At 52.0% G+C, this 24178-nt stretch overlaps 1 protein-coding gene across 4 annotated transcripts in view; it reads left to right on the top strand.

The window, feature by feature from the left end:
* The window catches only part of TSPAN12 (tetraspanin 12), a 326891-nt gene that overhangs the window by 202634 nt on the left and 100079 nt on the right, over window positions 1–24178 (top strand). For all 4 annotated transcript variants that reach the window (XM_085654151.1, XM_085654154.1, XM_085654152.1 and 1 more), the window contains one exon: window positions 1493–1628. In XM_085654151.1, the coding sequence (XP_085510277.1) occupies window positions 1493–1628 (136 nt within the window). The remainder of the gene's footprint in view (window positions 1–1492; window positions 1629–24178) is intronic.

Raw genomic sequence — 24178 nt, 5'->3', positions numbered from 1 at the left:
GTGACGGGCATCCCACTGTAGGGACTGTCAATTGTCTGCAGAAGGAGGAGGAAAAAGCTAGTATGCCTAAAAAGTGGAAAATGAGGAAAAGAAAAAGTGAAAAGGAGAAGTAGGAAGAAGGATTTTTACTGCCATTCCCTATTGATGACTGGAGAGGGGTGTTTGTTTCCTCCTGCCTCGGATCTAGCTCTGCCTCAGCTCCTACTAGACTGCATGCAGCGAAGGTCTACTCATACTAGCACATATGAAGTATGAAGTGCTTTCATGATCTGCGTTCACTAACTCCTGGTCATGAAGCAGGGGCTCTTTAGAGGTTTCTTGAGCTCAGGAAAGATCTGTAGATATAGCTGGAGAGCTCAGACTAGAGTGGGGATGAAGCCTTAGTAGTAGAGGTAGAGCTGAGACAAGAAGGGGGGGCGATAGTTTGGCACAACCATATACCCTGGCCCAAGAAGAAACACAGTGGGGCACACTGCTTACTGTTCTGAAAGCCAGTAAGTAGAGGTTGCGTCAGTGTGCGGCTCTGCATGCTTTGGTGTCACAGTACTGAGAGATTCACAAAGCCTTAATAATGCTCCTCTGATTAGACTTCAACCATGCACTGATAGTTCAGTGTTAAGACACTCAGTGCTCTCCTTAATCATGGGAGACCTCTACTGACATTAATCAGGAATTTGCTTTTTGAAACATTCACAGCTCCCCTGAGCCATCTCTCGACTGTCCTGTGCCATTCACTGATATCCCAGGACCAGGCTATTTACAGGGTTCACATGGTACACCTATTGACCTGCACTATGCATAAATATCCTACTACAAAGACATTGAGAGAGGTTTCACTATTTTAATTTTTTTTATTTTCAGCGTGCACAGATTTACAAGTAATGAGACCTTCTCGGTGCATAATATTCATACATGGGCATACCACTTTTACATCTATCCCATCACTGAGATATCAACAGTTCATACAACTCACCTCTATTCTGATCGGATATCCCCGAACTGAGACGTGGATAGCTCTTGAGTTTTTAGGCCACTGTTTTTGTGCCCCTGTCATTTAAAAGTAAAGAATGGATTTTTACTTGTTAAGTATGTTCTTTTGCATGACTTTCATTTAAAAACAATGTAACAGAAAATGTATTATCTGTCCCTGTTAGACATTAATGTAACCATAACAATAGAGTTGCTGATGCATGTTTGGCCTGCAGAATAACTATCAATAACTGATAGTATTTATTTATTTTGCAGCCAACATGCATTGGCAATCAAAAAGTAAATAGAAAATTACATTTAAGCACAATACTGCAAGGTATCTGATTTCAGGAGAAATTGAAATGTCCTATTGCAACCTATGTAAAGTAAAATATTTTCTCAGGAAGTTAACAAAATAAGGATATGTATTTCTGTTTTATGGCCATAACATTTAAAATTGCAAGAAGTAACCTATATAAAGTAAAATATTTTCTCGGAAGGTTAAAACATTATTTGTTTTCAGAGTGGAGGAAGCTGTGATTTTTGCCTATGTTCCTGTGGTCCACCCAGCGATGATTGCTGTCTGCTGTTTCCTCATCGTTGTGGGGATGCTGGGATACTGGGGAACAACAAACAATGATGTACTTCTCCTCCTATGGGTAGGTTCATGAGTTACTGTTTATGCCACATCATTGCAAAGCAATTGAGAAATGCATTCTTTTTATATCGGCATATATTATCTTTGTTTGAAGTAGGTATGAATAGGTGATTGGAGTAATACCAGCATTCATGGCTAGTAATATTCTGTACCCCCTCAAGAGAACAATGCCCTGCTACGTTCAAGAATACAGCTCAGCACAGTGCTGCATGTAACATATGAACATGTGGAGCAGGTGGAACTTTTATGGGACAAAATTTGCAGGAATTGCTAGCTCTAGTCTATTTATTCAATTTCCAGCAAATATTTGCTTAATAGGTTTACCTATTCTTCAAAATTATGCAAACAGAGCTTTTCTTTCTTTTCTAATTACAGCATAAGAAAGGCTACTGTGTAGTCAGATACGCCTGATTGTCACTCAAATGCATTGCTCCTCTGTCCTAAGTTGAAAAACCCAACAGAGGGTATAAAGCTTTTAAAAGAGTCTTTATCTTTCACTCATTTCAAAGATGTTAAGTCATTATTAATGCCTACTACAGAGGTTCCCATCGCCCTGTTAATTAAATGCAAGTCAGCAGCCTCATCTGCTCTTCCAGTTTTGGATTGAGGTCTAAATGATGACAATTGAACTGTTTCTCACACTGTTCAACAGCCTACTCTGAAAACTGCTTTGATTTTTCTCATACTAAAAAGTTAACTCTGGGAGACTCTGGAGTTTTAAATATTTCGATAGGATGTCCACAAGGTCATGGTCAAATTTTGATATAGTGACTCCATCGACAGTTCAGCTCGCTAGGTCTCTAGTAATTGAGGTAGCCGTTTCCTCTGGTACCTTTGATTTGTGAGCTCACATCCTCTTATGCTGTGACTTTCAGCGGGCAGTTGTTGAGCAGTTAAGGCTTACTCTTTAGGGGAGATCTTAAACTCAGATACTAGTAACACATAAATAATATACACTAAGGGCACAGTGCAAGACTGGTGGGCAGTCTGCCAAGAGGCTGAGGTGGCAGAGGCCTATTTTCATGATAGTGCTGCTACTGTCGCAGTGGAAGCCCGTATGGCAAAAATGTAATGCTGGGTCAGTCTTGTTGTGGTGGCCCTCTAGTTATTCATTTTGTTTTCCCTTTAGAGTGGAGAGATGTTTCAGTAAAGCAGAACAGCAATTGCCCCAAATGGTGCAGGGGATTTTTCTCAACTTGTGGGGTTCTTCCCTCATCTTTCCTGCCGGGTACTGCCATGCCACACATGGCGTACCCAGGCAGGAGCAAGGAATGATGGAAGGTCTATCCTAAAAAGGGTGGGTCCACTGACATTCAGGAGTCGGCGGGCCTGTGGTAAAGGGGCCACCCTCTAAGGATTTCCGATGGCAGAGGTGAACAAGGCTCTGCTGTTGGAAACTCAGAGATCATCCACCTCTAAATGAGCTGGGGATCTGCAAGTGAAGTGGGATATCCGTCAGTCTGCAGTGGATAATCCACTCTGCCACACTAACCGTTTGAATGAGTCAGTGATATATTTTCAAACAAGGACACTTATTCATAAATGGCTTAGAGGTTAAGTCTTATGCATAATCTTTCTACTCTTTGAGGGGAACGTCTGTCTGCTCTCAACGTTTTAGTTTGCACTCAGAGGAATTAAGAAAGGAATGTGAAATTAGTGCATAATGGAATACCAATGACTAAAGGTGATACTCTTGCAGGGCGGACACACAGTCCAAAGGATTGATCATTGTTTAAACCCCCCCACCCCCTGAGTTTTACAAACCGATTCAAGGCGGTGGCAGAGGCAGTGTTTCATTTGAGTAAGTGGTTGCTGGTGGGGCCACCGGCATTCATTTTTGGGTACTGAAACTTATTTCCCCTCAGACATTGACTGCGAGCAAGAGAATGGAAAACAAAGGGAAAAGGCAGACGAAAAGATAGAAAAACTGTCATAAAAGGAGAAAGAGAGGGGCGTGGCCAAGATGGCGATCGGGTAAGACATGCTTTCCTCGTCTCCCCGCTCCAGATCGACCAGTTCAGCCCAAAATACCAGTTTTGTCTCCTCAAGTAGCGCAGACTAGGTGTGCTGCAGCGCCTGGTGGCAAGCGGTGTCGTGGAGAAAGGAGAGGTAGCTGTGGGCCCGATTTTCAGGAACCAAGCTAAATCAACGACGGAGCTCCTTCCGGACAGAAGATGGCGGCCGGCCTAGAGAACTCAACTGAGGCCCCAGCGGAAGCGCCGCACTTTGAGAGCTGCCTAGTGGCTGGGCAAGGCCAGAAGAGGACCTCACGGGTGTCGAAGCGATAACTGCGGAGGAGCGGTCGTCTACAGGGCTGAGGGCTCTGCTGGCGGGGGGGGCATACTTCAGGTGAGGGCGGCGGAGGGCATTAACACCAGGCCGTACCGGATCACAATCGGGCGCTCCGGAGTCCAGATCACAGGCACGACAAGTCCCCAGAGAGTGCGGCGCCGACACCGGGCAGAGACAAGATTGGACTGGTGTGGGCCGATCTGCGCAGTGTGGAGGGGCCCGCAACGCAGCGGTAACTGGCAGTGCAGAAATCAAGGAGCGGGAGGCCGGAGCAGCCGGGCCTAGCGAGTGGACTTCAACGTGGAAGGCACGGCCCCTCTCAATACAGCACACGCTGGGTGAAGTGGGAACAAGAGGAATCACCTGAGAGTGCATTGCGCGCTTCCCCGGTCGGAGTCACACCAGCGCACGTCTCCCCAGACAGACAGGTGCAGCTACCAGCCTGGGAGTGACCCGCACGGGTGAGGGGGGCCGCGGTGGGTGCTCCAGGCAGCTCCAAACACACAGGACCAAGGCAGCAGCTGAGGGGACAGAGACCGAAACCCGGAAACGGAGCCTGGGTGACGGAGGGGAGAAGTGCCCCTCTCCTTACTGCAATCACGAAGATGCAGGGCCACGGTGACCCCTGAGAGATTAGCGGGCGATGGCCCTAAGGGTGGGAACGGGCTCAGAAGTGGAGGAATAGATTGGGGAACTCTAGGTGTACTTGTGTCCATAGGTCTGAGGGTGAAATGGAGCAGCACAGCTGAGGCATCAACGCTGCGAGGACCTGAACGCAGACGCCCAGGCCTGTCGACGCCAAAAGAGACCCACTCCTCAGCCTAGGCCTGGACAGCACAAGTAAGGCCCAGGCCAGGAATACGATGGCAACACCACCAACCTCTCCCCCTAACAAACCCCCCCCACCCCCCTGCTGATGAGTCCTTATTTCCCTACATAGACCGGGAGCGACGTGTTCAAACCACATCAAGTCCTGCTGACGAAACAACGGATTGAAGAAGCTAGCATGTCCACGGTAAGGGCGAAAAAGGACCGCAACCTGAGAGATGCTGTCCAAGCTCCCTTCGACAAGTGGGACCGAGGGTCGTACCTCAGACGCCACCAAAGGGGACAACGACCCCATGAGGTGACTGAGATCTCGTGGGACAGATAAGTGGAACTAGAGGGCAGGGCGGGCAGAGGAATTTTCCGAAGGGAGCGAGGAGACTTGCACAAGGTTTTTTTCTTTCCTTTTAGACCACAACTTGCCCCCGACACATTGGGCTACCAGGGACACGCGGTCTTGGCCTACGGGTCCTGGACATTCTGGGGACTTGCTGAGCGCAAAGTTGGGGTTAGGGAGGGGTACTGGTACCTACAAGGACCGGAATATAGGAACTTATGGAGTTTACTGGGAGCGCAATGGCTCTGGGATGAAGATGCTATGGCGGGGAGGTAGATACTTGGGGACATGGCAGGCTAATGCAACACCCACTCTCAGATTGTGATATGATACACTGAAGGTCCCAACGCTAAATATGAAAGGCCTCAATCCGGTTAAGAGAGGCTATCCTCGTACTTGGAGAACTCGGGGGCAGAAATATGCCTACTGCAGAAAACTCATCTGCTCTCTAGGGATTGGCACCGGCTAAGGTCCTGTGCTTTTCCCTAACAGTTCAAAAAGGCGGGGTGGCAATCTTGATAGCCAGACGCTTCCGAGTGGAGGAAGGATAAAGTGGCTGAAATCAAAGGATGGCTTCTGGCTTACACACTGCAGATGAAAAGGCACACTTCGGTGGTAGGCTCGGTGTATGCTCCTAACTCCAGACAGGAACGCTTTTTACAAGCAGCCTTCTCCGAGATCATGCACAGGCAAGAATGCCTGACCGTAGTGGGTGGAGATCTTAATACAGTGATGGATGTTACTAAAGATAGGTCAGGGAACCGGTTTACCCAAGGGGGGTGGATTGTTGCAAGAGGGGGGATCAGTTGGTTTCAAACCTTGGTACTAGTGGATTGCTGGCGGGATAAGCACCCCCACACCTCGCAATACACACTTTACTCTCGTGCCCATGGCACAGACTCTCGGCTTCATCACATAATGGGTACAGTGGAAGCTAATAAACTGGTGGATGTGCCGTTATTATACCGGCGGCTCTGTCGGACCACGATGCCGTACTGATCTCTGTAAGATTACCTCCACAGTGTAGTGTCGGGGTTGGAGGCTGAGGGAAAACCTGCTACGCAATCCCACGGTAGTAACACATCACTAAGTGTATTAAGGACTACCTCGAAATTGACACCCCAGATGTCTCGGCCGCTATGCTGTGGGAGGCTCTGAAAGCGGTGGTGAGCTAATCGCCATAGCCGCAGCGGAGAATAAGGAACGGAGAGAGAAACTGGAGCAACTAGGGGCACAGGTAATGGAATTGGAGAGGGTCCACAGGCGGACAGGAGCACCAAGAGTCTGGAAACAGTTGAAAGCAGCAAGGGCACAACTGGCAGGGTTGGACCTTGATAGAGCAGAATATACCGCATTGCGTTTAAAGTATTCCTACTACATGGGCGGAGACAAAATAGGGCGAATGCTAGCAAATGAACTCAGGGCCAGGAGTCCGCAATCTAGGATCCAACATATCAATCTAATGGACGTCGGCTATATAGTTCAAAGATTTCTACGCCACCTTATATAAGTGGGAGGAGAGGCCGGAGCACCTTATGACAGAGTACTTAGAAGGGGTGAGAACATCCCAGATTACAAAATATAGTGCAGAGATGTTGGACTCACCAATTAGACAGGAAGAAGTCATTGGAGCTTCTCAAGTCACTGGACCAGATGGCTTTTCGGCCGGTTTCTATAAAACCTTTTGCCACATCCTAGCACCAGTGCTGATGCAGCTTTTTAATTTTTTGAGGGCCTGGGATCGATCCCGGCAGGGATGTTCTCGGCAGCCATCGTTGTGCTTCCCAAACCCGGGAAAGACAGAACACGGTGTGGGTCGTACCGTCCGGTGTCCCTCAATGTGGACTTAAAGATGTCCATAAGCGTAGTGGCAATGCAACTCGGCTCAATAATGCCTGGTATTATAGAACCGGATCAGGCCGGTTTTGTCCAGACCCGGCAAAGCGGAGACAGCCCAAAACGGGCCCTGCATTTAAGAGATCAAGCCTACTGCATGAATATGGATGTTCTACTCTTAACGGTGGATGCCGAAAAGGCGTTCGACCGGGTTGATTGGGGTTTTCTGGAACGGACGCTGCTTCACTTTGGGGTGGGACACAGATTTCGATCTTGGGTTGCCGGGTGCTACAGCTCCCCCACCGCTACAATCTGGGTTAATGGGGTCTCTTCTTGCCCCATTGCTATTCAAAGGGGCACCAGGCAGGGGTGCCCATTGTCGCCCTTCCAGTTCGCCCTATACATGGAACCGCTGGCCCAAAAAGTAAGAGATAATCCCGAAATCGAGGGGGTTCTATTTCGAGGGGAGCAACGTGTCATAAACCTCTACACTGATATCCTAGCTTTCCTGCACTCCCTGAGGAGATGGCTTGCTACTTTTATGCGGGAATTGGACTCTTTCGGACAGGTGTCACAGTTCAAAGTTAATGTGGGGAAATCCCAGATTCTGCCCTTGGCGGGGACGGTACTGGATCCGGAGACTGGGGGACATGGTGCTTCGATGATTCAAGTGGTGGAGTCTATTCCATATACGGGCCTCGAACTGGCTCTGACGGTGCCACACACGGTTAAACTCAATTACGCGAAACTCTCCCAGCAAATTAAGAAAGACTTGAGCAGCTGGAGACATCACCGCCTATCATTGTTGGGCCGGGTGGTGGCAGTTCAGATGTCGATCCTACCCAAAGCATTATTCCCTTTCAAACACTACCGGTTGCACCGCCTAAAGGCATCCTCGCTCAGTTACAGACTGAAATCAGCCAGTTTGTCTGGACAGGAGCATGGCCCATACCGAACCTCTTAGACTATTATCGGGCAGCTCCGCTGAGATTCCTGGTAGAGTGGAGCAGAGAGTAGTCCGAGAAACAATGGCTCTTTCAAGATAGGGCTCTAGCGTGGCAAGCCTTATGGAAGATTCCATTCTTACAGAGGGTAGAAAGGCCACTAAGTCTGTGGAGGTCACCCATAACTTATGGAGGTGTGGGACAAGGTGGCTAATAAGGCAAACCTCACGACATTTCCTTCCCCGATGACTCCAATACTAGATAATGAGTTCACGCCTGGAGTGGAGTAAGGCTTTTGCGGAGTAATGTAAAACGCCTTGCAAAGCAGTGGGACACTTATTCGATCTAGATGGGATAGTACCATTCATACAGCTGAGACTTGACTACGCACTGCCTGAGACAGAGCGTTTTCGATATACACAAATAAGACATTTGGTACTTCAGCCTGACATATACTCCCAAGCCAGCCGGAAATTAACCAGTTACGAATAATGGCTGGTTACCAAAAAAGATAAGAGACTAATCTTGTAAATCTGCAACATGTTATGCCACAAACCCTCCCCCCGCCCACCACCACCATCACCCACTGTGGGCCAAGCACGCTGGGTAAAAGAATTGGGACGGACATTGTCGGAAAAGGAATGGGGAGAAATCTATTGTAGGGCCAAACACACGGCAAGAAACACAGCTAGTAAGGAAACAGCTATGAAGATAGCCACATATTGCTATCTCACCCCAGTGCGCCTCAAAGGGAAACCAAACCGCAGCCCCACTTGTTGGCGTGGATGTGGAGGGGAGGGCACCTTAGTACATCTATTATGGAAATGTCCCCTTTTGAAATCATACTGGCCAAAACTTTTAGATGAGGTGGACTTGCGTGTCGACACACAGATCCCGAGACTACCGCCCGATGTAATCCTGGGTTTGCCTAATTCCTTAATGTTCCCCTTGAAATCCCTTGAAAGGGAAACAGATTGGTCTGGCTCTTGGAACAGCGTTCCACAATATCAAAACTCACTGGGGGACACAGATTATACCCACGTTTAATGGCTGGTTCTACATAATGTGGTACATTATGGGGATGGAACGAATCCACGCTTCCCTCACAAACTCTGAGGGCACATTCAAAGATGTGTGGAAACTTCTCATCGAGCTGTTATCAGCAGAATTTCACGAAATTACGTGTCCGAAATACCTTCGCCTTCTCAGGCTGACGAATCCTAGAGGAAGAGCTGACAGACCCAGAGCAGACAGAGTAGGCTGTAACCATGAGGTCTGATTATACAGTTGTTGAAGCACGTAGGGTACCAGTGGGAGGTGGGAGAGGAGAGGGGGCATGGGCAAGGTTTGAATAATACGCTTTGTTATACTTTTGTCAAGAGCGACCAGTTGCGATACGATGCAATGTTCATTACAAGGCTAAAAGTTGCAGGTGGAAGCAGCCTATAACCGCAGGATTTACCATGGACTGACGAGATTGGTCAAATGTATGTTGTAAGTCCAGACATGGTTAGATAAATACGGGACAGAGTTAAAACTCATTAGAATAGGGAGGGGAGAGGGAGGTTATTTTTTTTTCTTCTTTTGTTTAATGTTTTGTGGCTATTGCTTGCTGGGGTTGATCTTTGATATATGTGAGCCCACCTGTTGGGGCATATTACAGCAATTACAAAATTTTCTCCAATTTTGTAAGTTCTATGCTGCTTGAAAAACATAAAAGGAAAAAGAAACGTGCAAGAGTGAGAAAGTGGTAGGAAGTGCCTGGTGGTAGATTAGAGAGGTAGGAGTTGGTTTTTGAGACTACGCAGTCTTGATATTGCGTGCAGCCACTCTTAATTGCACCGGCCGGGGGGCTTTTGAGCAGAGCTTTGGGTAGCAGCACTCTGTTTGAAAAACTAAGCACTGCAGAGGACTATACGTCCACCACTCTGCCTTTATCCCACCCACATCATTAAGAGTTTACCCGGCGTCGTGAGAACAGTTTAATCTGAAAGAAACACGTTAGTTAGATTCCTCACCTTAGAATATCCCCAGGCATCAGACTGGATCCCGAAGATTTTTCGTCAGCAATACCCCTTGCGCGTCCCTAGGCGTCGTCTGCGGCGTCGGCGTCGTGCGCCGGAATGACGTCGTCGGAGTACTTAGACGCCGCCCTCGCGCGCTGACGTTAGTTCTTCTTTTTTCCGCGCCAGTAAGCGCAGATCCGGGAGAGCTACCCCTTTAGTCACTTTTTGACTAACGTTTTTCGATCCTTTTTGATCTTGTCTCGACTCCGGTGCCGGTAGGATGCCTGGTTTTAAAGCCTGTGCTGACTGCAACCGCTTGATGTCGGTTACGGACCATCACCGCCGGTGCCTTTACTGCTTGTGCCTCGACCACGACGCGGCGTCGTGTTCGGACTGCAAGGCCCTGACCTTGAAGGCTAGACGGGAGCGGTCCCGTAAGCTTCTCGAGCTTCGCCACTCGGCTCCGCGCCCCTCTCGATCCCGGTCCAGGAGGAGGTCCAAGGATCGGTCGCGGAGCCGCAGCTGACGTCGTCATCGATCGTCTGGCTCCAAGTCTTCGGGTAAGTCGATGCACTCCAAGAAGTCCAAGAGGCGACACCGCTCTTCGGACTCCCCTCGCCGGTCGCGCGACTCGGCCGAGGGTCAGGGTGGTTCCACCCCCGCGGAGCCACAGGCGCCGCGCAAGTCCCCATACCCGCCGGTCCCTGGGACTGACGCGACGCCGGCGGAAGTCAGTGCCTTCCTCTCGGCCATGAGGAACCTGGCTCCGCCTTCGACGCCCGCTGGCTCCGCCTTCGGGCCCCGCGGGCCCGACTGGGCAACCTTGCCTGCCGGCGGCTCCGGCGCCGTCGACTGCTCCTGCCTCTACGCCGCAAGTGCCCGAGGGACCCGTTCCCAAGTCCCCGCGACGCCGGTCGACCTTGTCACGCCTCCTCCGCAGTCGTCGACACCGGTACCACCTCCGACGCCGACTCCACTCGGCGTCGAGCCCCAGTTCAGCCCCGCTCCGGGCCCGGCGCCGTTACGGCGTCGATGGACGCCGCGTTCGGCGCCGCTGGAGACACATTTTGTCTATCGCCCGGCTCCGATCCTTCCTCCTGCATACCAGGAATCGGATGATGGGGGCGAATGGGAGGGTTCCGAGGATCCTATGGCCGTTCAGGCTCAACTGTCACAGGACTGGGCAGATGAACTGGGGGAGGCCAGTGGTCTGGATACCTCTCCGGACACTGGACTCCTCTCTCCTCCGACTGTGGCTTCGGAGGAGGGTGCTGCTTTCTCTGTGGTGCTGCGCAAGGCGGCCGCAGCCCTTGGGCTCGAGCTACCTGCCGTGGCTGTGAGGACTAACGTCCTCACTGAGGTGCTTCAGTCTGCAGCAAGCTCCACTGAGCCTCTGCTGCCATTCAATGAGGCCCTCACTGACGTTCTGCAGGGCACCTGGTCCAAGCCCTCCACAGTTCCTCCTGTGGACAGGAACGTCGCCAGGCGCCACCGCCCTGCTCCGGTCGACTCCCAGTTTTCTGTCCCAACACCCTACCCCTGAGAGCCTGGTTATCCAGGCCTCTACCTCCCAATCCTCCTTCCCGACCGCTCCGCCGGACCGGGATTCCAAGAGACTGGAACAGTTCGGCAAAAAGCTGTTCTCCTCCCTTAGTCTGGGCCTGCGGTCTTTGAACACCGCCTGTCTCTTGGACCGTTATTCCCACTCTCTGTGGGATACGGTGGAGGACTTGCTGCCCCTGTGTCCGGAGGAGGTCCAGACACGACTTACCCAGGCTCTGGCCGATGGGAGGGATGCAGCGCGACATGCTATCCGATGTGGGCTTGACACCACGGACTCGCTGGGTAGGGCCATTTCTACCTCAGTGGCGCTTGGACGTCACGCCTGGCTGCGGTCCACGTCCTTTTCGGGCGATGTCCAGAGCACCCTCATGGACATGCCCTTTGATGGCACTCGCCTTTTCGGCGAGAAAGCGGACAGTGCGCTGAATCGCTTTAAGGACTCCCGGGCTACGGCCAAGTCCTTGGGCCTCTCGGCCCCGCGGTCGCAAACTTCCGCCTTTCGTGGCCAAGGAAGGGGTGCCTCCTCACGTACGCCTAGCCACCAGCCGCAGAACCAACCTGCGCGCGGTCGCAGACGTGGTTTCTGCCGAGGCGGTTCTGGAGGACGACTCGGTCAGCCCACATCCACCCCGGCAGCATCCGCCTCAAAGCCTTCCTAGTCCGAGCTTTCAGGCCCATTCCATGCCAGTGGGCGGCAGAGTTCGCCATCCCCTGCTCCACTGGCGGTCCATCACATCGGACAGGTGGGTGCTGCAAATCGTCCGAAGGGGCTACTCCCTCCCCTTCGAGACGACCCCTCCAGCCATGCCACCGCAGCACCACCGTATCTCGGGGGATCATTTGAATCTTCTCCACGAGGAAGTTTCGGCCCGAGGGCCGTCGAGCGCGTTCCGAGCCCAGAAGTAGGTCGTGGTTGTTATTCCCACTACTTTCTGGTTCCCAAGAAGGGCAAAGGGGGCCTACGCCCTATCTTGGACCTCCGGAACGTCAATGCCTTTCTCCGGAAGGAAAGGTTCAAGATGTTAACTTTGGCTCAGGTTCTAGCTGCCCTAGACCCTGGAGACTGGATGGTAGCGTTGGACTTGCAGGACGCATATTTCCACATTCCCGGCCCACCGGCGTTACCTGCGGTTCACGGTGGGCCAAGAGCACTTTCAGTTTACCGTGCTCCCCTTCGGCCTCACCAGTGCCCCTCGGGTGTTCACGAAAGTGATGGCGGTGGTCGCAGCTCATCTGCGCAGATCAGGGTTTTCAGTCTTCCCCTATCTCGACGACTGGTTGTTGAAGGCGGGCTCGCCCCAGACAGTCGTCTCCCACCTCCAGACTACGGCGGATCTCCTGCATTTGCTGGGATTTTCTATCAACGTGCCGAAGTCACACCCGAGTCCCTCTCAGAACCTCCTCTTCATCAGAGCGGTTCTCGATTCGGCGCAGTTCCCGGTCTATCCGCCGGAACAGCGGGTCCGGGATATTCAGGCCCTGATTCCCATCTTTCGGCCTCTATCCTGGGTTTCGGTCAGGCTAGTGTTGCGGCTTCTGGGGCTGATGGCCTCCTGCATCCTACTAGTGCATCACGCCAGGCGGCGCATGCGGGCTCTGCAGTGGGACCTGAAGTTTCAGTGGGCCCAGCATCCCGGCAACCTGTCCGACCATGTCTTGATCTCGGAGGGCACTGCACAGCAGTTGCAGTGGTGGCTCACGGACCGCGATTGGGTCAAGGGCAAGAGCCTCTCCCTTCCCCAACCGGAGCATGTCGTAGTGACGGATGCGTCCCTCCTGGGATGGGGTGGCCATATGGGAGAAGATGAGATCAGAGGCCTCTGGTCTCCGGCGGAGTCTCCTCTCCACATCAACCTGTTGGAGTTGAGAGCGATCCGACTTGCACTGAAAGCCTTCCTTCCCTCTGTCGGGGGAAGTGTCGTGCAGGTGTTCACGGACAACACCACCGCCATGTGGTATTGCAACAAACAGGGCGGGGTGGGGTCGTGGACCCTTTGTCAGGAGGCCCTGCGCCTCTGGACGTGGCTGGAACACCAGGGCGTCACCCTAGTGGTTCAACATCTGGCGGGCTCTCTGAACACCAGAGCAGACGAACTCAGCCGCCGGTGCATGATGGATCACGAATGGCGTCTGAACTCCGAAGTGGCGCAAGGTCTCTTTCAGCAGTGGGGAGAGCCTTGGTTAGATCTATTCGCCACCGAAGAGAACGCGCAATGTCAGCAGTTCTGCGAGTTGGAATTTCCAAGGCGGCACTCGCTCGGCGACGCTTTTCGTCACGAGTGGAGTTGCGGTCTGTTGTACGCCTTTCCGCCTATACCACTTCTGCCCAGAGTGCTGAAGAATATCAGGCACGACCGGGCCCAAGTCATCTTGGTGGCTCCGGATTGGGCACGAAGGTACTGGTATCCTCAACTACTCAGTATGTTGACCGATCCTCCGATACGTCTGCCCCTTCGGGAGGATCTTCTGTCGCAGCAGCAGGGGACGGTCCTCCACCCGAACCTGTCCAGCCTCCACCTCCATGCGTGGAGATTGAGCGGCGGCAGTTGATGCCATTTGACTTGCCTCCTGAAGTCTGTGATATCATTCTGGCAGCCAGGCGTCCATCCACAAAGACGGTATACGCCTGCCGGTGGAACAAATTTGTGGCATGGTGCACAGCAAAGGCTGTGGATCCCCTTTCCGCCCCTCTTTCTGAGGTTCTCCTCTTTCTTCTTTCTTTGGCCCGGCAGGGCTCTGCCCTGGGCACCCTGAAAGGTTATCTTGCTGCCATCTCTGCCTTCTTGCGGCTTCCTGATGAGCCTTCTCTTTTCAAGTCCCCTGTAGTTCTAAAAGGCATTACTCACACGTTCCCTCCTGTCCCTTTTGTAATGCCTCAGTGGGACTTGAATCTTGTTCTCACATTTCTAATGTGCGCTCCCTTTGAGCCTCTTCATAATTGTCCTTCTGCTGACTCTTAAGACTGCTTTTCTGGTAGCCATCACCTCGGCTAGACGGGTGAGTGAGCTCCAGGCTTTATCATCAAAGCCTCCTTTTCTCTCTGTTCATCCGGACAAGGTTGTCCTTCGGCCTCGTCCCTCCTTTCTTCCGAAAGTGGTGACTCCATTTCATCTTGGGCAGTCTGTCACCTTGCCCACCTTCTTTCCGCCTCCGCATCCTTCCAAAGAGGAAGAGAGGCTCCACCGTCTGGACCCAAAACGTGCGCTCTCCTTTTATCTGGACCGCACAAAGCAGTTCCGGGTGGACGACCAACTTTTTGTTGGATACGTGGGTGCTAAGAAGGGGAAAGCCGTGCACAAACGGACCATCTCTCGGTGGGTCGTTTTGTGCATCAAAATTTGTTATTCCTTGGCAAAAAAGGACCCTCCTGTTGGGCTGCGCGCCCATTCTACTCGGGCCACAGCGGCTACTACTGCTTTGGGACGGGGTGTCCCTTTGCAGGACATCTGTCAGGCGGCAACGTGGACTTCGTTATACACGTTTGCCAGGCATTATTGCCTTGACAGCCAAGTCCGGAGGGATGGCTTCTTTGGCCGTTCTGTCCTCCAGGACTTTCTGGTGTGATCTTGGTTCGCAGACCCACCACCGGGGATGGTATTGCTTGGGTATCTATTCTAAGGTGAGGAATCTAACTAACGTGTTTCTTTCAGATGAACAAGTTACTTACCTTCGGTAACGATGTATCTGTAAGAAACATTAGTTAGTTAGATTCCTCACCGACCCACCCATCCTCCCCGTTCTGCGAACTGACATCTAGGGTTAAGGTTATCCTTTTCAGGCCCCTAGATTTTATTTTTGGCACCAGTGTCGGTCTTTGCATGGCTCTGCGTTCCTGGCGCGGAAAGCTATGTACAAGAACTGACGTCAGCGCGTGAGGGCGGAGTCTAAGTACTCCGACGTCATTCCGGCGCACAACGCCGACGACGGACGTGGAGCCGCAGACGACGCCTAGCAACGCGCAAGGGGTATTGCTGACAAAATCTTCCGGATCCAGTCTGGCGCCTGGGGATATTCTAAGGTGAGGAATCTATCTAACTAATGTTTCTTACAGATACATCGTTACCGAAGGTAAGTAACTTGTTCTACAAAGCCATTAAAGTTTAGTGTGCGTCTGTCATTGGCGACACCAACATTTTATGAGTTTTAGATTTTTCAAAAGCAAACTCCAAAGCAGGAGTTTTACAGAAGAGTAACCCTAATGGCCCCACACCATGGGAGATTTCTCTTTGTTTATTTTTACTGTGATGGACAGCAAAAAACAAAGAACGTCATTCGACCAAGCACACTTGCGATAAGAAAATGTGCATTTGCCCTCCTTAATTGCAAGGACGATAGTAGGACAAAGAAATTTGAGCAGAAAACGCTTAAGATTAAGTAGGTTTTTTTTTTGTTGAGAGTTTGGTAGAACAATCGCCAAAAGAGTTGAGACGGAGAAAGCAAAATAGATGGGCAGGGCATCAGAAAAATATATACTTGCCAAAATCTTCAAGATTAAGGAACCAGAATTAAAAGTAGCAAATCTCACCCTTACCGCCATGCAGCATGTGCTGTGGGTAACTCTAATCCCTTGTTACCCTAATGTATCTGAAAGTTTAGTGGGGACCTACTCCAATCATCCAGATGAGCTGGTGTGGTTGTCCAGTTTTGAGTTGACTTGTTCCATGTTGTCGTGAGTAGGTAAACTAAGTCAATGGCTTTTCTACGGAGGTGTCTTCCCCCAAGTAGAAATGTATCCAAATGTGGTTGGAGGAGTGGAACGATCAAAAGTGTGAGCACATGAAGCGTACGTTGATTGGCGGGCTTGCCCTCACCAATACCCTATGAACTTTTAAATGCAAGCAAATACCAAGACTGCTCAGGCAAAGCTTGTATACATATGATGAATGGACAAATGGATCTGACACAGCATCTTGTGGATCATAAGATTGCTGACCCACTGTAGCTGGCCTTAGGTGCTCAGAAGTGGATGGTAAACAGATTTGGTAACATTAGACAGGATCTACAGCTGACCAAGTGAGTTGGTAAAAGAGTCCACATTAGCCTGAAAAGAGAGAGCATGGCAATTCACAGTCCAAGTTCCCCAGATCCTCAAGGTTTTAATTGTTTCAAGGAATTCTTAAGGAGTACTGATGACCGCCCTCATGGAACTGGAGCTACTATGGTGATCCATTCAGTGGCCTCTGTCAGAGAAAGAATACCTCGTGCAATGAGCAAAAAAATCAGCAGTCTGCCTAAAGGATTCTTGAGCTTTCTTTACTCTGTGATGTCAGTCCATAGTTGTGATGAGTACAAATGAGGGACTTTCTCTGACGTTGGGCATAGTGAGTGAGGCTGAGAGCAACCACCTCAAACTTTTTGATTGCTTTATTTAAAGTGTGCAGTCTAGACTCGGGCAAGTGCAATCTTTTTTTTATTTCAAAGGACAATTGGCTGTTTAGTTCATATTCTACACCCATTACAGGTTGTTGGAAGTGTCTCCATATGCTTTGATTACAATGATAGTATCAGCCTTGCATGGCTGTGTGTGGGATAATTTTAATGTGGTTTTGTAGTAAGTGCCACTTTGTTTATTAGGCAGTAAGGCATATATGAATGGTCTATTAGTGTTTCGATATTCATCATGCATGGTTTATATCTCGGCGAATAGTTGGGGGCACATTTTGAATGTCCCATCCATCATCCATGTTTGATATCGACTATAATAAGTTATCTGCTGCAGAAAATATTAGTATGATTGTTTTTCATTGTTAAGGTTATCAAGTAAGAGGAAGGGTTCCTCATTATGTATGGATGTTAAGTGTTCAGATATTTTGATGTTCTGGTATCTTTTAGGGGGAGCAAGTGTATTACTGGTGGCTTTTTTAGTTCGTGCAATTAAGCATTTTGTGGTGGGTAAAGCTGGTAGCTGGCCTGTGATGGGGAAACAGCCATTTCAACGCGGCTGTTTCCCCCATGCCATTACATCGTAAGCGTTACAACGCATGCGATGTAACAATGCGTAGCTATTACTACCCATGTTATTACATCGCATGCGCTTTTACAACGCATGCGATGTAATGGCGATCCACCTTGTTGAAAGGAAACTGGCTCTTCCGTTTCCTCACGACGTGCACCGCCCCTCAGCCATCGTGAAGTGAAGCAGGAACCAGGAGAGAGGAACCATGAGGAGAAAGAGGTAAGGGGTATTGGGCCTGGGGTGGGGGTTACTCTTTTAGGGTTTAGGGTAGTGCGGTGAGGGGGGGTCGTGCAGATTAGGGTTTAAGTTTAGGGCACGGACTGGGGTATTGGGGAGGGTCGTGCTGGAGGAAGTGTTTGAGGTTAGGGTAGGGTAGTGCCGTGCCGTGTGTAGTGCAGGGTAGTGGTTTAGGGTAGTGCCGGGTGGGTGGGTGTGTTGTGTAGTGTTAATGTAGGGCGAGGACTGGGGGTCGGGGGAGGGTCCTGCAGGGGTACTAAATTAGGGTTTAGGGCAGGGTAGTGTCACTTACATTTCATACTTTAACCAGGAGTATACCTTTACCACGCATGCCTTTGCGTTGTAATGGCATGCGTGGTAAAGGCATATGCATGGTAAAAGTATGCGATGTAATGACATGTTGTTATAATTGCAAAGCGTATTAATACCCGCGTTGTAATGGCACGCGTGGTATTAGCACCCGTTGTAATGAGTCATATTCCTGTGATGTGCTTGGTGACTTTGGCAAGTATATCTTGTACGATTCCAGTTGTGGGTGCTTGGGAGCTAGTGCTTTTCTCTTTTAGATCTTGCAAAACATGCTTTCATCTATTTCAGTGGCATGTGGGTTGTTGTTGCGTTCTTTGTGTGGGTGGGGCAAGGGCCTGTGACTGCAAAGGGCCAAAAACATGGGCGTTAAGGTTATAGCACAGCGAATTTTAAGCGTTGCATTTTAAAAAAAATTAGTGTTTAGCCAATTCTGAATTGGACACCAACACAAGTAAGGTATTATTTTACTCGGGAGACTGAGGGGAATGCTGTGTGGTAGGACATTTGTGCAGACAGTGATCCCACGCAAAAATGTGTAAAATTACATTTTTTTAAGCTAAATTTGAGGTTTGCAGGGGATTCTGTGTAGGAAAACGTTGATGGGTCTACGCAAGCCATACCTCGCTGGACTTCTCCAGGTGACTATTTTTCAGAAATGTGTGGGTTTGGTAGGTTTCTGTCATAAACTAGTTCTTGTCTCTTCCCTACTGCTCAGCTGGAAAGTGTGATGACCTCCTAGAATGCTTGGGTGCTTGTGTGTGTGGGTGTGGAGCGTCAGTTGGTGAATACAGGCTGAGCAGCATGGATGCTGCTCCTGGTGCGGCTACACTTAATCTACACTTTACCTTCTACTCATCTATCCTGAACTAAGCTAAAGATATCCTGTTTATACACCCGGCCTGTGTATCATCCATTTACAACAATTTGGCGACTATCTTGAAGAACCTGCGTGTGGAGTAAGGAAAGCCCTATACAAAGGAACGAAGGAACCAAGAGTCCGGAACTTTAAGAACTTTAAGAAAAAGGAACACAAGACATTGAAACTTTGCAGAAACACCCTGGTCAGCCCCACCAGTGTCCTTTTCTATCTGGACAGCCTGAGTGTTTCATTCCACTTTAGCACACCCTGCAGAGTTTTCTTGTGTGTTCTGGCCCGACAGCAACTCCTATCTGCATCCGATGTGCTTTCTACCGTGTGAGCAGCCTAGCGTGTTGAGCGAGACTAGTCAATTGTATACTGAGGCGCTTGAAATTTCGCCATCTACACAAATTTGAAGGAGCGACTAGCTTTGTGTAAGGCGGCACCACTCGTCACCCGAAGTTCTTCACCAGAGGAACCGGCAGAGCAACTTGTTGTGTGAAGCGTGGCATTGTAATTGAGCATATGCACGTGTTTGGATAAGCCGGGACAGTGGCAGTGTTATCCGGTGATTCAGAGCATTTTATTTTGCGGATTTACATACACATTCTGCTTAGCTGCCCCATGGCAGTTGAACTGCTCACACACACATTCAAAATGTGCCACGAGTGCACACAGAGCCCGTGCACGCTTAATGTTCTTCAGCTGTTACGCGAAGCCTCCTTTCCGCCTCTGACGTCCATGAAGGTACTTGCTGTGTGGCACGTTGGGAGCATGGTGATGCCGGGAGCCATCCGGCGCGGCGTCACTGGTGCGTGCTACCAACTTGTAGTTGGCTGAAGACACAAGTTTTCTAGTCTGGTTACCTGGCCAACCACGTATATTGCCGTTGAACCCACTACGGATTGAAGGAGTCCGGAAGCGTCTACTGCTGCTGGTTTTACTGTCACTGAAAAGGAAGCTTCATCTGAAAGAAACGCGTTAGATTCCTCACCTTAGAATATCCCCAGGCGTCAGGCTGGATCCAGAAAGATTTTTCGTCAACAATACCCTTGCGCATCGCTAGGCGTCGTCTGCGGCTCCGCGTCCGTTGGCGGCGTGATCGCCGGGATGTCGTCGGATACTTAGACGCAGCCCTCGCGCGCTGACATCAGTAGTTCTTCTTTTTTCCGCGCCAGTAAGCGCCGATCCGGGAAGAGCATACCCTTAGTCACTTTTTGACTAAACTTTTTTTGAACTCTTTTGGTTCCATTCTAAGTCGACCTCGACTCTGGTGCCGATGGGGATGTCTGGCTTCAAAGCTTGTGACTCCTGTCACCGACTGATGTCGGTCACAGACCGCCACCGGTGCCTCTATTGCCTCGGGGCAGACCACGATGTTGAGTCATGCCTTGACTTCGAAGCTGCTCGAGTTCCGGCAGTCGGCTCCGTGCCGCTCAAGGTCCCGGTCGCGGAGCCGCAGCCATCACCGCTCGTCGGGGTCCAAGTCTTCGCCATCCGGTAAGTCTAAGCACAGTAAGAAGTCGAAGAGGCGACATCGCTCTAAGGGCTCCCCTCGCCGAGTCGTGCGACTCGGCTGAGGGTTCGGGTGGCACCACCGGCGCAGCTCTGTCGGAGCCGCAGGAGTCCCGTCCGTCCCCCATACCCTCCGGTCCCTGGGACTGACGCGACTCTGGCAGAGGTCAGTGCCTTCCTCATGGCCATGAGGAACCTGGCCCCGCCGTCGACGCCTACCGGCACACCTTTGGGCCCCGCAGGCTCAACTGGGAGGCCTAACGAGCCGGCGGCTCCGGCGCTGTCGTCGACTCCGGTCCCGACGCCGCAGGTCCCCAGGCCTGGATTCCATCCGGTGCCCGCCGCAGGTCCCCAGGCCTGGATTCCATCCGGTGCCGGTGGACCTCACGACCCCTCCGCCGGCGCCGACTCCTCCGGTGCCGATCCCCGGTTTAGTCCCGGCCCGGCATCGGAGCGGCGCCACCCAGACCCAGACGCCGATGGGTGGCAATTTCATCTTCCGTTCGGCTCCGATCATTCCACCTGTATAACAGGAATCGGATGACAGTGATGACTGGGAGGGGTCTGAGGACCCTCTGGCCCGGCAGGGCCAGTTATCTCAGGACTGGGCATACGAACTGGGGGATGCCAGTGGTCTTGATACCTCCCCTGACAGTGGCTTCATCTCTCCTCCGACCGCGACTTCGGAGGAAGGTGCTACATTTCCTGTGGTGCTGCGCAAGGTGGCCGAAGCCCTCGGGCTGGAGCTGCCTGCTGTGGCCGTGAGGACTAATTTCCTTACTGAAGTGCTCCAACCATCAGCAAGCTCCTCGGAGCCTCTGCTGCAGTTTAATGAAGCACTGATTGACATTCTGAAGGGCACCGGGTCCAGTCCCTCCTGTGGACTGTAACGTGGCCCGGCGCCGCCGCCCTGCACCGGGCGACCCCACTCTTCTGTCCATGCACCCCACGCCCGAGAGCCTGGTTATCCAGGCCTCTACCTCCCAAACCCCTTCCCAAGACCCTCCCCCCCCTCCCCCCCCGGGATTTCAAAAGGTAAGAACAGTTTGGGAAGAAACTGTTCTCCTCTCCTAGTTTGGGGTTGCGGTCTATCAACACCGCATGCCTTTTGGACTGTTACTCCCACTCCCTGTGGGATACGGTGGAGGACGTGCTGCCCCAGTGTCCGGAGGAGGCCCGGACACTGCTCGCCCAGGCTCTTGCAGAGGGGCGGGATGCGGCACGGCATGCAATCCGATGTGGACTGGACACAACGGACTCGCTGGGCAGGGCAATGTCGACCACGGTGGCGATTCGTAGCCATGCCTGGCTGCGGTCCATGAGTTTTTCCGGGGATGTCCAGAACACCCTCATGGACATGCCCTTCGATGGCAGTCGCCTTTTTGGCGACAAAGCGGATAGTGCGCTGGAGCGCTTTAAGGACTCCAGGGCTACGGCCAAGTCCTTGGGCCTCTCAGCCCCGCGCCAGCAAACTTCCGCTTTTCGTCCCTTTCGTGGCCAAGGAAGGGGCGCCCCCTCACGTCCGCCTAGCCACCGGCCGCAGAACCAACCTCCACGCGGACGTGGATTCCGCCGAGGCGGTACAGGATGACAACGTGCCGGTCCGTCCACATCTACTCCAGCAGCATCCGCCTCCTAGTCCGAGCTTTCAGGCCGATTCCACGCTAGTGGGAGGCAGAGTTCTCCATCACCTGCTCCACTGGTGTACCATCACATCGGACAGGTGGGTGCTGCAAATCTTCCGAAGGGGCTACTCCCTACCCTTCGAGGCGATCCCTCCAGCCATGCCACCGCAGTGCCACCGAATTTCGAGGGATCACTTGCAACTTCTGCAGGAGGAAGTTACGGCCCTCTTGGCCAAGGAGGCCATCGAGCGCGTTCCTGGTCCAGAAGTAGGTTGTGGTTGTTGGTCCCACTACTTTCTGGTTCCCAAGAAGGGCAAAGGGGGCCTACGCCCTATCTTGGACCTCCGGAGCGTCAACACCTTCCTCCGAAAGGAGAAGTTCAAGATGCTCACCTTAGCTCAGGTTCTGGCTGCCCTAGACCCTTGAGACTGGATGGTAGCGTTTGACTTGCAGGACGCTAATTTCCACATCCCCGTCCTGCCGGCCCACCGGCAGTACCTGCAGTTCACGGAAGGCCAAGAGCATTTTCAGTTTACCGTGCTCCCCTTTTGGCCTTACCAGTGCCCCTCGGGTGTTCACGAAAGTGATGGCGGTGGTCGAAGCTCCTCTGCGCAGATTGGGGGTTCCAGTCTTCCCCTATCTCGACGACAGGTTGTTGAAGGCGGGCTCGCCCCAGGCAGTCGTCTCACACCTCCAGACTACGGTCGACCTCTTGCATTTGCTGGGGTTCTCCATCAATGTGCCGAAGTCTCATCTGAGTCCCTCCCAGAAGCTCCTCTTCATTGGAGCGGTGTTGGACTCGGCGCAGTTCCGGGCCTATGCCCCGGAGCAGCGGGTCCGGGATATTCAGGCTCTGATTCCCATCTTTCGGCCTCTTCCCGGGTTTCGGTCAGGTTGGTGCTGCGGCTTCTGGGTCTGATGGCCTCCTGAATCCTGTTGGTGCATCACGTCAGATGGCGGATGCGGGCTCTGCAGTGGGACCTGAAGTTTCATTGGGCCCAGCATCGGGGCAACCTGTCCGACCTTTATCTCGGAGTGCACTGCAAGACAGCTGCAGTGGTGGTTCAAGGACCGCGATTGGGTCAGTGGCAGATCCCTCTCCCTACCCCAACCGGAGCATGTAGTAGTGACGGATGCATCCCTCCTGGGATGGGGGGGGCCACATGGGAGAGACGGAGATCAGAGGCCTTTGGTCTCCAGCGGAGTCCCGGCTCCATATCAACCTTTTGGAGCTGTGGGTGATCCGGCTTGCACTGAAGGCATTCCTTCCCTCTGTCCGGGGAAGTGTAGTGCAGGTGTTCACGGACAACACCACCGCCATGTGGTATTGCAACAAACAGGGCGGGGTGGGGTCGTGGACCCTTTGGCAGGAGGCTCTGCGCCTCTGGACATGGCTGGAACTTCAGGGCATCACCCTGGTGGTTCAACATGTTGAACACCAGAGCAGACGAACTCAGCCACCGGGGCATGAGGGATCACAAATGGCGTCTCAACTCGGACGTGGCTCAAGGCCTCTTTCGGCAGTGGGGAGAGCCTTGGTTAGATCTATTCGCCACTGAAGAGAACGCGCAATTTCAGCAGTTCTGCGCGTTGGAGATTCCAAGGCGGCACTCGCTCGGAGACGCTTTTCGTCGTGAGTGGAGTTGTGGTCTGTTGTACGCCTTTCCGTCTATACCACTTCTGCCCAGAGTGCTGAAGATCAGGCGCGACCGGGCCCAAGTCTTCTTGGTGGCTCCGGATTGGGCACGAAGATACTGGTATCCCGAGCTACTCAGTCTATCGATCAGCCGATACGACTGCCTCTTCAGGAGGACCTTCTGTCGCAGCAGCAGGGGACGGTTCTCCACCCGAACCTGTCCAGCCTCCACCTCCATGTGTGGAGATTGAGCGGCGGCAGTTGATGCCATTTGACTTGCCTCCTGAAGTCTGTAATGTTGTTCTGGCAGCCAGGCGTCCCTCCACAAAATCGGTATACACCTGCAGGTGGAACAAATTCGTGGCATGGTGCACAGCAAAGGCTGTGGATCCCCTTTCCGCCCCTCTTTTCTGAGGTTCTCTTTCTCCTTTCCCTGGCCCAGCAGAGCTCTGCTCTGGGCACCCTCAAGGGATTTCTTTCAGCTATTTCTGCTTTCTTACTGCTTCCTGATCAGCCTTCTCTTTTCAAATCCCCTGTTTCTCGATTCTTTAGGGCATTACTCACATGTTTCCTCCTGTCTCTTTCGTAATGCCTCAATGGGATTTGAACCT

This window comes from Triturus cristatus, chromosome 4_1 (assembly GCF_964204655.1).
Source record: "Triturus cristatus chromosome 4_1, aTriCri1.1, whole genome shotgun sequence".
Classification (NCBI taxonomy): domain Eukaryota; kingdom Metazoa; phylum Chordata; class Amphibia; order Caudata; family Salamandridae; genus Triturus; species Triturus cristatus.
Note: the sequence above shows the minus strand (reverse complement) of the source record. Positions and strands in the feature narration are given on the sequence as shown.